This window comes from Leptopilina boulardi, unplaced genomic scaffold (genome assembly GCF_019393585.1).
Source record: "Leptopilina boulardi isolate dan_hultmark-lab unplaced genomic scaffold, ZJU_Lbou_2.1 LbouV2_372, whole genome shotgun sequence".
In the NCBI taxonomy this organism is placed as follows: Eukaryota; Metazoa; Arthropoda; class Insecta; order Hymenoptera; family Figitidae; genus Leptopilina; species Leptopilina boulardi.
This window is the reverse complement of record NW_026137943.1, coordinates 617,851-632,201: the sequence shown is the minus strand read 5'-3', so window position 1 is coordinate 632,201 and position 14,351 is coordinate 617,851. Positions and strand designations below refer to the sequence as shown.

The following is a 14,351-nucleotide window of genomic DNA, read 5'->3' as shown; positions in this document are numbered from 1 at the left end:
CAGTTAGTTTCCTGTTAGTTTCCTGTTAGTATGTTTTGAGAAAAGTATTTTTTACTTTAAAAAAATGTAGTCAATGAAATAAATGAGTAAGAAATTATTGAGTTAGTTTTTCAAATAATTTTCCTTTTCCAGGAAAACATTCTTTCGAAAAAAAATTATTTTTCACTTATTTTACTTATTAGTTAGTTTCAAGTTAGTATGATTTGAAAAAAGTATTTTTTTCTTTTAAAAAATAGTAGTCAATCCTATCCTATTATAAAAAGGTGATACCAAAGCGTAGTGCGTTATGCTGTTTAGTAAATCTGATAGAATCAATTAGTAAAATGGAGTATTAATATAAAATGTCATATAAAACATCATTATACTACTGTTTTAATAACACATAACAATTTAATGTTTAAAAAACAATGCTTAACGCGCGAAAGCGCACGATGGTCTAGTATATATATAGAACAGCATTTCTTGACAATATAAATAACGTAGGCGTTTACGTGAGTGATTTTCGTGACTTGAGAACATTTCTCGTGCGGTCAAGTTGCGTTTATATCTACACGCACGTATGTTATTACACTCTCGTAATTCTGGAAACTAGTATTCGTATATATATATATATAGTATATTATGTCGTGGCGGCGCAAAGTCGTGTCGTGTTGAGCTTGGATCGATACATTTTCATCCCTCTGGTCCATATAGCGTGGGTGTTTCAATGTATATGTATATATAGATACACATATACCATTACCATGCGTTGGTGGGTCGTTCCACTCGAACAAGTTGAAAGTGGCAAAAAAGGAGTACCTTTTGCGCATCTGCTGCCCCCGCAAAAGCTTCTGCTATATATATATATATTTTTTTTTTCATTTTCCGGAGCAGGAAAGTAAAGATATTGTCGATAGTTAGTTCATTCAGAAACGCCCCCGCAAAACTAATGAGCGTCTCGACTGACGTCATTCCAACAGCTACTGTTGCTGAATCGTTCGACACACGCTGTGATGTGATACCGAGCAGCGGCTCAACGACTACTCGACACGGCGCAGCGTCTGCGTATATATCTAGATATCTAGGACGTCACGAATGCAGAAGTCCTTGTATCACCTTTTTCTGAATCAATTCCAACCTGTTGTTACTTGTTAGTTACTTCATTTAAAAGAATAATTATTTTTTTCTATTCATTCTGCGCTATTGCTTTTTCAATTATATTTACCACAAAGATGGTCCAGAGCCAAAAAAAAGAGAAAACTATGTCCTTCCTTCCATCGTCAAAGTATCAAAGAAATTAAATTCTGATGAATTTTTTGTTTCAACTTAAAAATTTTCTTTCAAAACTATTTATATTCTCAAATTATGCAATTTTTTACAGAAAACTCAATTAGATTGAAAAAAAAACGCATACATCTTTTTTCACTATACCAGGATTATCTTGTAATTGATATTTTTTCAAATATTTGTTTTTCATTCACATCGAAATAACGAACACTTTTTTTTGTCAAGGGAATTAAAAAATACAAGAAGAATATATATTTTTCTATTTTCAACAAGTGATGTTACAATCGACCTTCTCTTTTTAAAATTAGACGTAATAAAAGTGAGGCTATAGGGTAATGAAATATCAAACGAGAAATAAACCTTGTGAAACAGACTAAATAACCATTAATACCTCTTGTTATACTTCGCAGAAAAAAAAGTACACCAAAAATTAGAAACTATTAAAAAAAAAAATTCGTTCAAAGTTGTTTAAAATACTTTCCGCAACAAATATTAGGAAATGTGTAAAAAATTCATTGGGAAAATAAAATAGAGAAGGGATAATTACAGCCAGTCTGTATTTTTATTCAGTGGAATGTGGTTTCCAGACGTTGTCAGAGCAACAATTTACAAAGTAGAAAATCCACTGATTTATTTAGACGTATATTCCGCAAAAGCTTTTGATCTCTTTCGTCAGTAGTCGATTATTACTTAAAAGCAATTGATTTTTTTTTTTTTTTTCATTTTCCCCTCCCTCTCGTTTATATTTGATCAATCGTATGATCACTCTTAGCTATAAGCTACCTTTCACCGATCACCTCAATTTGCTTCTCTTTCGTTCAGTAAAATTTCCTTAACTCTCCATTTTTGGAAAGGCAGAAAATTCGAAAACTATTTTTAAGATTTCAAAAAACTTTATTTACTCTCCATGCCGCATGTGCATAAAAAGAATTTTATGGAATCTTAAAAAAAACAAACTTTCTGCCTATCGAAAAGTGGAGAGTTAAGAAAATATTGAACTTATTTTTCTTCGCGTATCAGTTTTATTAGATAAATTATAGATTATTTAATTATTAATACCCTAAATAATTAATTTTTTATTTCTGTTACAGTATTTTATCACAAAGTTCGGCGAGGAATACCAAGCCGCTATGGAGTCTCACTGCCAAGCGAATGGCAGCATTAGAAACATCTCGGACGAGGACGGCAACTACGACTATCCGGATGATGTAAATAGTGATGATATTGAGGACAATGAGAGCAGTCTTAATAATAACAATAACAACAACAATAACAACAACAATAAGACGAATCAAAAGAATAATAGCGAGTGCGCTGACCCACAGCAGAGGCTCGCTGTCCTGAGCTTTGAGCAGGTTCGTCGGCTAAATGATGTGATGAATGAGGTCGTGTGTATTCACGGAAGGGGGAATTTCCCGACCCTGGAGGTGCGTTTACGTGATCTCGTGACTGTTGTACGTAGCAAATTGGAGGAGAATCCAAGTAACGGTGGAGCGGGTATGAAGGTGCGCGACATCCGGTTGAATGGCGGAGCAGCCTCGCACGTCCTCGCGACCGAATCGCAGCCCTACAACGATTTAGATCTCATCTTCGCGGTAGAGCTGTCGAGCGGCCGTAATTACGATAAAGTCAAGACGGCAGTGCTTTGTTCCTTGTTCGACCTGTTGCCGGAAGGCGTTAGCCGAAAACGCATCACTACCTGCAGTTTAAAGGAAGCCTATGTCAGTAAAATGGTCAAGGTTAATAATGAAGGTGATCGATGGTCACTTATTTCTCTTGGCAATAATCGAGGTCATCGAAATGTTGAACTCAAATTTGTTGACTCGATGAGACGGCAATTTGAATTCTCCGTTGATTCTTTTCAAATTGTTCTTGATTCCCTGCTTCTATTTTACGAGTGCAGCAGGCTACCAATTGGAGAGAATTTTTATCCAACTGTAGTCGGCGAATCCGTCTATGGTGACTTCCAAGAGGCCCTCTATCATTTGCACAAGAAGCTCATTTCCACCAGGCATCCAGAGGAAATTCGAGGTGGCGGCCTCCTCAAGTACTGCAATCTCCTCGTTAAGATGTATAAACCCTCCCAGCCGGACTATATCAAGACCCTTGAACGGTACATGTGTTCCCGGTTCTTCATAGACTTTCCCGACATTAGCCAGCAAAAGGCAAAACTCGAAAACTACCTTTGGAATCACTTTGTTGGACCTGAGGAGGAGGCTCTTAAGTACCAGTATTTGATGTTGCTGCACAATGTTGTTGAGGAGTCAACCGTTTGCCTCATGGGACATGAACGACGACAAACACTCGCTCTAATTGAGAATCTTGCTTATCAAGTACTCTGTGAGGAACAACAACGGCTCTCCAGTCAACAACCAACCACAGGACCTCCTGCCTATGTCTACGCTAATGGATACTATTACACACCAGTGATACCCACTGCGTGTTACACTTGCACCTGTAATTCGTGGATGGCCTGCTCGTCGTGATCCCAAGTTCTCTTGAGTGAAGCGTGAAGATTCAGCAGACAAAGCGGGCAAAGGTGATCATCGAAATCAGTTGACTCTCGTGACGACTCATCTCAACACACTTTATAATTATTATAATTATTATTATTATTATTACTATTATTATTATCATCTCTAGCTACACCTACTAGTTTCTCGTAGTTAACGAAAACAGCGATAGAAACGGGACCGTATTTTAACAACTGCGTAAATTTTTTAGTGGTTCTCGGTTGTGATGACGAACGACCCTTTTTGAAAGATGTATTTATCATATTAAATCAATCAGTGCTGTGTGCAGTCCCAAGTGTCGTGTCAAAGTCAACGTATTGCGTTCTTAGGCCCTGTGGAAGCAGATTATTTCCTCAATTTGGTATGTTTGCTCTTTCTGAGCTCGGGACGTTCTTTTCTTTCTTAAAAAAAAACCAGCCATCTTCTTACAACTAAATTTTTAATTTGCCTCAATTTTTATCGATTGTACACAAAAAAAAAATTTCGTCTAATCCAAAGTTAGAATTGTCTCATTGGCTTTTTTTAGTAAACGTAATATTTCTTCAATTCATGTCAATTGATTTTATTTCTATCAAGAATTACTTTTTATTCGTTAAAGTAAATCATAAAAATAATTAATTAATGGAAAAATATTTTTCCAAATATTAAAAAATACAAAAAATTTGTCTGTTTTAATCAACATTGTATAAAATTAAAATGAAAACAAAAATAAACCAATGAAACATTAATAAACCTTCGACTTCTTCGGTTCAATGATAGATCCAATTATTGAGAATATACATTCATCGTTTTAAAAAAAAAACACATCATGAAAATTCGAGTCTGTTAATGAATAACTGTTTCCACAATTATGGAACGTCTATTTTATATACTCATGGTCAAGGAAGATAAGATAATTGTAATTGTTGGCAGAATATAATAAATTTTGATAATTGTCCCGGTTCGCTGTTAAAATACTCGTTCTGATTTCGAGACACTAGACACTTTTTTTTGGAGAAGAGGCGTTTTCTATACATATACATAAATAAAAAAAAAAAATATATATATATATACATAGATATTTAAAGAAAATTCTACATACAAATATACATGCATATTATTCTATAAATGAATTATTAATTAATGTGTGGCTGTGATCACATTTCATTTAGTTTCTACGTTGTAAGATCGTTGGCATAAAAGTGGGAAAAAAATAAAAAAAAAAAAATAAATATATTATATATTATATTAATATGTGAGATACCAAATCGACGTCTCGAGCTCGAATTACAACAGTTTCATTAACACAGCCTGAAAATTCGTAGGCGACAAAAAAATCAGCCATATAAAGTTTCACGAATACTTTTATTTATTTTTTAAAAAAAAATCCTGGTCCATTGATAAGGATACTTTTTAAATTCAATTTTTTAACTGGCATTTTTCTATTCTATAAAAAGATAGTTAATCTTGATAAACTAATTTCAAACAGAAAAAATGTAAATATTACCATTTTGAGAAAATATCTTCTTGAAATTAGAAGAAAAATTAATTACCTTTTTTGTAAGCTTTGTAAATAAACTGTTACAGTAAAAAATATAATTATTTAATAAATTTAGAAAATAAAAAAAGGAATTATTCCTTTTTAATTGGATGCGATGTTTTTTTTTCTACAAATATATAAACTAAATCCCATAAATTTAAGAAAAGATTTATTTATAAAAACTAACCATTCATTTAGGCTATAACCAAAATTAGTGGAATAAGAATGTCTTAAAAAATTTTCTAATGTATCACGAATTTTCTTTAAAGAAAATTCTTTTCAATAAGTATACATTTTTTATAAACGAATTTATATCTCAGTAGACAATATTTTGCATTCCATTTACCTCGAGCCCTAAAATAAAAATTTTCCGTCACGCACACAACCGTCCGTATGTTAAAAAGAAATCGAACTTTGTGATATTTTTTTAAAAATTCATTGAAAATTTTTTAAGCGTGAAAAAATAGAGACTAAAACGATCTTATTAAAATATAGATAAATATGCATATTTACATAATATGCAATTTTTTAAGTAATATTTTGGAAATATTTTATAATATTAATTTAAATAATTTATTTCCTCACTTTTTAAACTTAAGGCAATGATTTTTAATCGATATTAATTTGAGAAGATCGTTTTAGACTCTGAATAAAAAAAAAACAATAAAATAATACGTTTGAAAATCAAATTTAATTGTCTGAATAATTTATGATTTTACTAAGGGGGAATTTGTATTGAGTGGCTAAAACCCAGATATCTAAGGGGCTTGGGGTCGATTCTCGTGAAAAGCAGCAGCCAATTTCTCGATTAAATTTAACTCCTTTTAATTTCAATCAATCAAGTTGAGTCCATCAAGTGGCATTCTCTTGTAAATTTAAGATTCGTTTCATTTAAACATTTCCAAAGCTTAAGGAGCACTGTACATGAAAATCTTTTATTATATTCTTCAGTGGTTAATTTTCAACTCATTCTTTTTAAGGTTATTAAAAATTATGACTACAAATATCAAAAATTCTAAATTCTAAAAAAATTATCAAAATGATTGGGGATTTTTTTTATTCTCTTTTCTTTTGGGGTGCGTCTTTACTGTAACAGTTAGAAAAATTATTAAATAAGAAAAGGGGAACTGTGTGAAACGATCTCGACTCTTTCGCATCGATATTGTCTGGTGACCCCGTTAATATATATACATTATATACATAGGTTTTTCGCTCGCTAAAACGCTCACTCACACCCACTTGCACCCACACATACATAAGCCTAGTTCAGCGTTTGACTCTCGCTGATTCGCTACTCGTTTGCTCACTCTTCCTTTCGGACGCAAGCGAAAGTAACATCGAAATAAAAACTTTGCAAACTGGTTTTTCAGGTATCGCACTAATGCTAAGGAGGTAGTCGACAGTGATTGTCGCTCTATTCCTCTATTCCTGTCCCTTTTAACATTTTTGTCCCTTTCAATTCACATACAAGAACACACTCGAGGTCATTAATCGATAAAAATTTCCAATCTTTATTTTTATATTCATATTTAAAAAAATTTAATTTCATTTAAAACATTAATATATTTAATTCTAAATGTTATTTTAAAATTGAAATATTAAAAAAAAATTCAAACATTTATTTTTGGAAAAAAAATCAAAAATTTCTGATGATTTATGAAAAACTAGAAATATTTAATCTTATCGAAAGCCAGATAGAGCAGTTCCATTGAACATTTAATTTTGCTACAATTTTCAGTCTATCTGTGGCAAACAACACATTACGCGACCTGACGTAATAAAACTTTAGATAAGAATAAAATAATGTGTCATGTACGTGAGAGTAAATTTTTTTTTTTTTTGCAATAATTCATAAACCTCTATTCTAAAGTAATGTCAAACAAAAAATTTTCAAAGAAAAAATAGAATTTATAAAATAGATAAAAATGTTTATCTTATAATTTTGTTTTCTTGATTAAAAAAATAATTTACTTTTGAAAACAAATTTATTGTATATGTTCTATATCTCATCGATTTTGTTGAAGGTAAATTTAATTAAGAACACTTTTCTTCTTGCTAATTTAAACTTCAAGTCTAAATGTCGACCTATTCTAATAATAGGTTTCTTATTGTTGGTCTTTTTTTTATCTCGAATGTTTGTTCCACGTTTAAACTTAAAAAAACTTTTGTTTTTTTTTTGTTTTATATGTGATCGCAAAACAAAAGGGAATCTCGCGCCATTTGAAATTTTTCTGGCGAACTTCCAGAGAAAAACAAAGACAAAAATTTTCACTCTTTAATAGATGACACTAAGTCTACGAAATTTTACCTCTAAAACTAAAATTACATTCTTTTTCTAAAGTGTAAGATATTTAGAAGAACAAAAAAAATTTTATTTCGCATAAACATCTCTAATAAAATTTTATGTATAAATCTATTTTCTATATAATTTTGCAATCATCAATATTTATGAGTGTATTTTAAAAAAATGTAATTTCATGTTCCCCCCCCCCACCAATATAAATCTCTGAAATATTTTCTAACCGCTTTTCTTCCGTGTGATTATTTATTATTCACGCATTCCAGTGGAACGTTTTTTTTTTATTCCTATCCAAAGCTCATGTAAATTTTATTCAAATGTCATGTTGAATCCATAGCTTGAGCGAAATTATTAAGTCATTTATCAAATAATTTTGCATTGGACTTTTAATTTATTCCTCTTTCGTAATATTTAAATAAACTTGCTATTATCGAATTTAAATTAACTTGTTCAATAAGAACATATAAAATTAATTTATTAACTTTTTATAATCATAGAAAAGAAAATATTTTCTTTGTATTCGCTTTTTATTAAAAAAAATTTGTTGAATAAAAAAAAACATAATTTTCGTTAATGAAAAATTATTTTGAATTTAAAATTTTGAAATAAAAAAAATTTCTATGAATATTACTAAAATCTAAATTAATTAAATTTCTTATCATGTGAAATTCAGAGCTCGTGCGGGAAGTAATATATTGGTTATTATGTAAATAATAAGTCGAATCAATCAGAATTTCTTCCTGTTTCGCTCTTTTCTTTAACGTGTGCGTCATATAAGTAATGATATTCCGTGAAAGTGCATCGTGACCCAAAGGTGCATTGACCGATGAATAATTTCGCGTTTCTCCCTTACGAAAAAAAAAAGAAAAAATATTTATACAAAACCCTTAGAAAATTGTTATTAATAATTATACAAAAAAAAATTGCCCACTGAAGAAAATAAATAATTTTAAAAACATCTTATATCAAAATGAATTCTAATTTTATTATAAAAAAATAATTCTATTTTTCAATTATTGGGGATTTTATGAATGTTGTCGTTTTTTTTTTTTTTTTTGTCTATTGTGAGAATTTTTTTTTTTCTAGAAAAAAATACCTATTTCTAAAGATGCTGTTCTAAGGAATTTTTTATCGACATCTTTTTTTGAGTGCTTCAAATCATCTCTCGTCACACAATATAAGATCGAGTTATTTTTACTTTTATCGATTATGCTTTCAATGCTATATTTCATTTAATATTGAAAAATTGCTGCTGATTTTCACGCTATAAGAACGCTTTTAATATGCTTGGAAAAGTAAACCTAGATTTCTTATCACAAGTAAAAGTAGTAATTATAGATAAAGAGTGTTCTAAAGTAGAAAAGAATCGTTTTATAAGAAAAAAAAAAAAAAAATTACGAAAATCAAATAAAATATCTCTAGCCCATGAAATAATAAATATCAATTTTTGCCAAAAATCTTGCACGCTAATTATTTCTATAATTTTACATAAAAATCTAATGTTCATAAAAATAATTGTCATTAAAATGTAAAATATTTTTTTTTACAATATATCATTATTAGCATCAGCAAAATTTTTGCCAAAAAATACTTTCGAGTACAACTTTTAAAAAATTATATGGGCTTTAGATTGTACACTGGAAAAAAAATAGTATTGAATCAAGAAAACCCTTTTACTTGTCCGTATTTGATTCAATATTTTCTTGATCCAAGAAAATTTTACTAATTTGAAGTAAATTTTCTTGAATTAAGAAAATTAGTTGATCAAATACGGAGAAGTAAATGATTTTATTTAATCAATGATACATACTTTTTTTCAGTGTAGAAAAAAAATACACTTAAATAAAGTATCAATGCACTTTTTGTCAGTTATATGAAATTTTTTTTCGCGACCTACGATATTCAGGCTGTGAAAATGTCCGGGGAAGCGAAACAATGTCGTTTAGGAAGTCTACTGATTTTTTTTTTTTTTGCTAGTTTTTAGTGGATATTGTACAATTAACGATGCGTATGTATAATTATATTATAAATCGAGATGTGTAAATGAAGTTGCGCACTGATTTGACACTCTTGAGTGTCATTATTATTATTATTATTATTATTATTATTATTATTATAAATATATTACACTCACACACAAGCGCGCGCGTGCCAATATTACATTGCAAAAAAAAGTTGTATGAAATTGCGATTAAAAAAAAGTAATGTATAAATACAATTATACTGCAAAGCTGTGAATATTTTCTTCTTTTGCAATAAAAAAAAAAAAAATCATTATTAAAAGCAAAGATCAAACTTTTTTTACTCGTCTTATCGTTCAAACAATTTTCTACCGTGCGAGCGCCCTTGCGTGAAACAATAAAGACTAAATATCATTTTCGATTATACATACATACATATATATGTGTATATATATAGCCGGTCTCAGGAATCTGATTGTGACGATTGTAAAAAAAAAAAAAAAAAAAAAATGTAGGTAAGTCGCTATATACAGCAAAATAGAAAATAAAAGTTTATTCCGAAAATATGCGTTTTTAATAATGGCTTGATTAGAATGAAATTTTAATTATTCTTGTAAATAAAAAAATGTTCTGTGTTTTGTAATAAAACTAAAACATGAACCTTTTTATAAATATTTTAAACGAAAATATGAAAGTACATATTTACCATATAAGTACAAATTTATTTTATTAACTACTTTCGAACTTTTAATATTGATTAAACAAAAAATTAATATTTATATATATATATATATAAAAAAAATGTCATTCTACTCAAACCATTGTACCCGGAAAACAATAAACACGGCACTTGAATGTAAATTTTTCAGAGAGACAATCTACAGCAGCGCATTCTCGAGACATTTTTAAAATTATAATTGAGCTAATGTATTACGCATGCGTACATAATATCAATTATAGCCATTGCGCATGCGTAATGCTTGAAATGTTCAATAAATTTAAAGAATGCGCGCAAGATTTGTGTTTATCCTAAATAATGCATTTCTCTTATACATAATATACGTGTCCATAATAATAATAATAATCGTTGGTATTTAAAATAATCATTAGAAAACCGTTTATGGAACGGAGAGAAGAGATTTTACTTTAATGAAAGTACATTTTTGTACTCACTAAAAAAGTAGTGAGATTCACTATAATGTCAAAATGTACTAAACGAATTGTTTGTTAAAAAGCCGATAGATGGAACTACTATCGGTAAATTTTATTACTAAACAAAAAAAAAATATTTTTATTCAGTATACGCTCTTCTCTCCGTGAAATTTAGAAAAAATCCTATACTATATCGATTAACTTAATGGGTCTTTATACAATCAAACCTCGCACAGTAACGAATTGCTGTAATTTTCCCATTATGAACTTTGCAAACAGGCGAATTATAGTAAAAGAAAAAATTATTTAAACTTATATAAATTATTAAAAGAAATATTGTTTAAGCTATTTGGATACACAACAATTATTGTTTTTTTGTTACTGATTGTTATAATATTTACATTATTAAAGTGTGAAATGATTTAAACACTAAAGTCGTTAAAATTTTGTTATTGTAAAATATGATCAGCGAATTAAATTTTCACTTTAGTTTAAACTACTTTTTAAATTTCCATAAACTTGTGAAAAGTACAGAAGCTTCAGTCAACAAATTTTTTCTCTGAAGTTCTTCTTCATTTTCAAAAAGTTCCCTACTTAAAGAAAAACTCGTTAATTTGAGAATTCGTCATTGTGCGAGGTTTAACAGTATTTAAAAAAAAGCAACTGGTAATGGGATATTGATATTACTGAAATAGATATAATAATATTTTAAATAGCAAAAAAATTTTAATTGCAATAAAAATTTTACAATTAATATTTAAAATTTATTGCAATCAATATTTTTTAATTTAATGAAATATTTAAAAATCTATTTACAGTATAGGGAAAAATGTCGATATCCCGTGGATGATTGTAATATGAAAAATTAATGTACAAAAGTATATATATAAGCAAAATTAAGAAACACAAACACACAACACGATTAACATTGTCATGATTAAGACACTCATACACCGTACGCTATCTGCGCGGGTTCATTAAGAATATCTAATTTAAAAAAAAATGATTGGCAATATTTCCAAAAATTCATCAACTGAATTCAAATATTAAAATAACAAGAATTTAATAAAAATGATCTATTAAAATATTACAAATGCAGTGAAAATGTCGCTTTGTTCGAATGACCCATATTTCTTAAATTTTAAATAATAAACATGTCGAAATTTTCACTGAATAAAATTATTATTACTCTCCAAGGGAATCATATAAATATATATATGTAAATCACGGTAAAGCCACAAGGAGAATTGAGAAAGACGAGAAAAAAATTGAATTTAAAAAAAAAGAAAAAATGAAACATATGTAATGGTGAATGAAAGAAAGAAAATTTCACGAAATTATCATTATTCCGACATTTCGGCAAAGGTTAAACTACATTTTATGTGATATAATTTTAATTGACTTGTGATATAAACGATGTGATCTCTTCTTTCCTAAATCTGAAAACAAAGAAAGTCACGCATATCAAGATAGTTTTGAGTGCCGAAATACTTGCTTTTATATGAGTTGCCAAAAATATGGATCTCCAATATAATTTGCACAGAAACAATTCTATTGTACTTCGAGATTAACTTTATGGCATTTAAAATATAAAAATTCAAATAATAAGTCCAAAAAAAAAAATTTATTTTGGCACCTTTTTTTTACAGTGAATTCAATATAGAAATGGATTTTTTTTTGTATATTAAACGATGTGTAGGTTTTCAGAAAAAGAATAATGAAGACATTACTTTTTTTCCAGCACGTAACAGAGTGATCAAAAACGTGTGAGAGTACTTATTTTAAAAAAAAAAAATAATTTGTTTATATTGTTAGAGTGTGACACTCCAACTCTTAACACATTTAAAGTATGTACCTAAGAAGTGGGATCAGAGTAGAAAAAGCGACTTTGATATATATATATAATATATATGTAGAATATTTGCTTCTCGATTCTAAATTCAAGACTGTCACTAAAATTTAAGGCAATGAACCAATAAAGTAACTCCGAAATTTTCAAAACATTTCCTAAAAAAAAACACCTTTCTAAAATTGAAAAAAAATTTCTTTATTGTAAAGAAATCATTTTGGAGCTACTTGGACAAATAATATATATATTTAATGTCGATGAAACGAAAAGACTAATAAATTTTGATTGAAAATATGTATAAATTAATCGTTTCATTGGCAATAATAAAATACCATATTTCTTCTTTATTACACGAATTTTAAAGTAAATGAATAGAGATAGAGAAGAAGTAGATTGTGTTTAATCGCTAGATTAATTGTCCATGGAATAATTTCCTAAATATTTTGTTTTATTTCTATTTTAAAATTCACACCAATGACTCTCCTAAAGTATTCCAGTTTTTTCCCTCTTCTTTTTAACTGTTTTTTTTTAGTAATTATTTTTTGTACGGAAGAATAAATCCAAGCATTTTTAGAAACTGGAAAACGCAATTGTCATCGCTCTCAATAGAAAAAATATATATATGCATATATAGTAGTGTTGTTGGGGGAGAATTGGAATTCGCGCCTGAAATGTCACGGACGCGCGTCACACACAGTTACTGTAATTATTATTCTGTACCTCACATATCGGGAAAAAAAAATAGAGATACATTGGCCAAAGCGACGCACGCGCACGGAAATTAAAGTAATTAAAATAAAACTTAATTAAATTAAAGTAAATTACACCATTTATTAATTGCAGATGAATCTATAAGGATAATCATTATTATTATTATTATTATCGTAATGCTACTGTTTAAACTTAACATTATCCACGTTTGTATATTAAGAAGAAAAACAGAAAAAAAGATAGTGTGTGTGTGTGTGTGTGTGTGTGTATTCGAGAGAGACATTTAGAGTGAAACAGAGAAAATGTTGTGACGTATATATACATGTCACAAAAAACGTTGTCAAGAGAAAAAAAGGATCACCGGGCGACAATTTGATTTTTTTAATTTTTTGACTTGCCCGTGGATAGATATTTATATATACAATATATATGTATACGTATGAATATATGTATATATGTATATTCATTTATATACGTATATGCATATATTGTTGTATGTAAAAGAAACATTATAAGATTCAAATATGAATAAAATGTGAAAAATAAATATCACTGTAAATGCCGATACTCAAAAATATTTTACTTCTCTTGCTTCCTGATATCCTTCCTTAAATATCCCTTCTCTTCTATCGAGAAAAAAAAAGTATTGAAATGTTAATGTATAGAGATAGAAACTTATTGTAATTTTCTAAATAAATGTGTGGTTTTATTAAATTATCGGCTAGATTCAGTCTTTCATAGATTAAAGAGAAATATAATATGTATAACGTTTATGTATTGAACTTTATATTATTAATAAATGTATTTGATATAAGGATTGAGAAATTGCTCTTATTTCCTGTTATATCAGATTTTATTATTTTTATCACTATTTTATGCAAGACGGATATGTTTTAAAATGATTTTTATTTTCATAACAGTAAAACAATTGCAAACAGAAAATTTCTGCTTACTATTTAATCAAGGTAATCTTTTTTTTCTACGAATAAATTTTTTAAACGCTTTTACTTGCAATGTTTGGGGTTAAGCAACCTAAATCTATGTCAGTACTTGAATGGGTAAAACGGCACCCTAAGTATTT

The 14,351-nt window shown here is 28.7% G+C and overlaps 1 protein-coding gene across 1 annotated transcript in view; it reads left to right on the top strand.

The window, feature by feature from the left end:
* LOC127287768 (terminal nucleotidyltransferase 5C) overlaps positions 1–13,837 on the top strand; it is a 36,034-nt gene extending 22,197 nt beyond the window's left edge. Inside the window, exon 2 of the mRNA XM_051314877.1 lies at positions 2,358–13,837. Within this exon, the coding sequence (XP_051170834.1) occupies positions 2,397–3,752 (1,356 nt within the window). The 5' untranslated portion in view covers positions 2,358–2,396 and the 3' untranslated portion in view covers positions 3,753–13,837. The remainder of the gene's footprint in view (positions 1–2,357) is intronic.
* Positions 13,838–14,351: the final 514 nt, after the last annotated feature.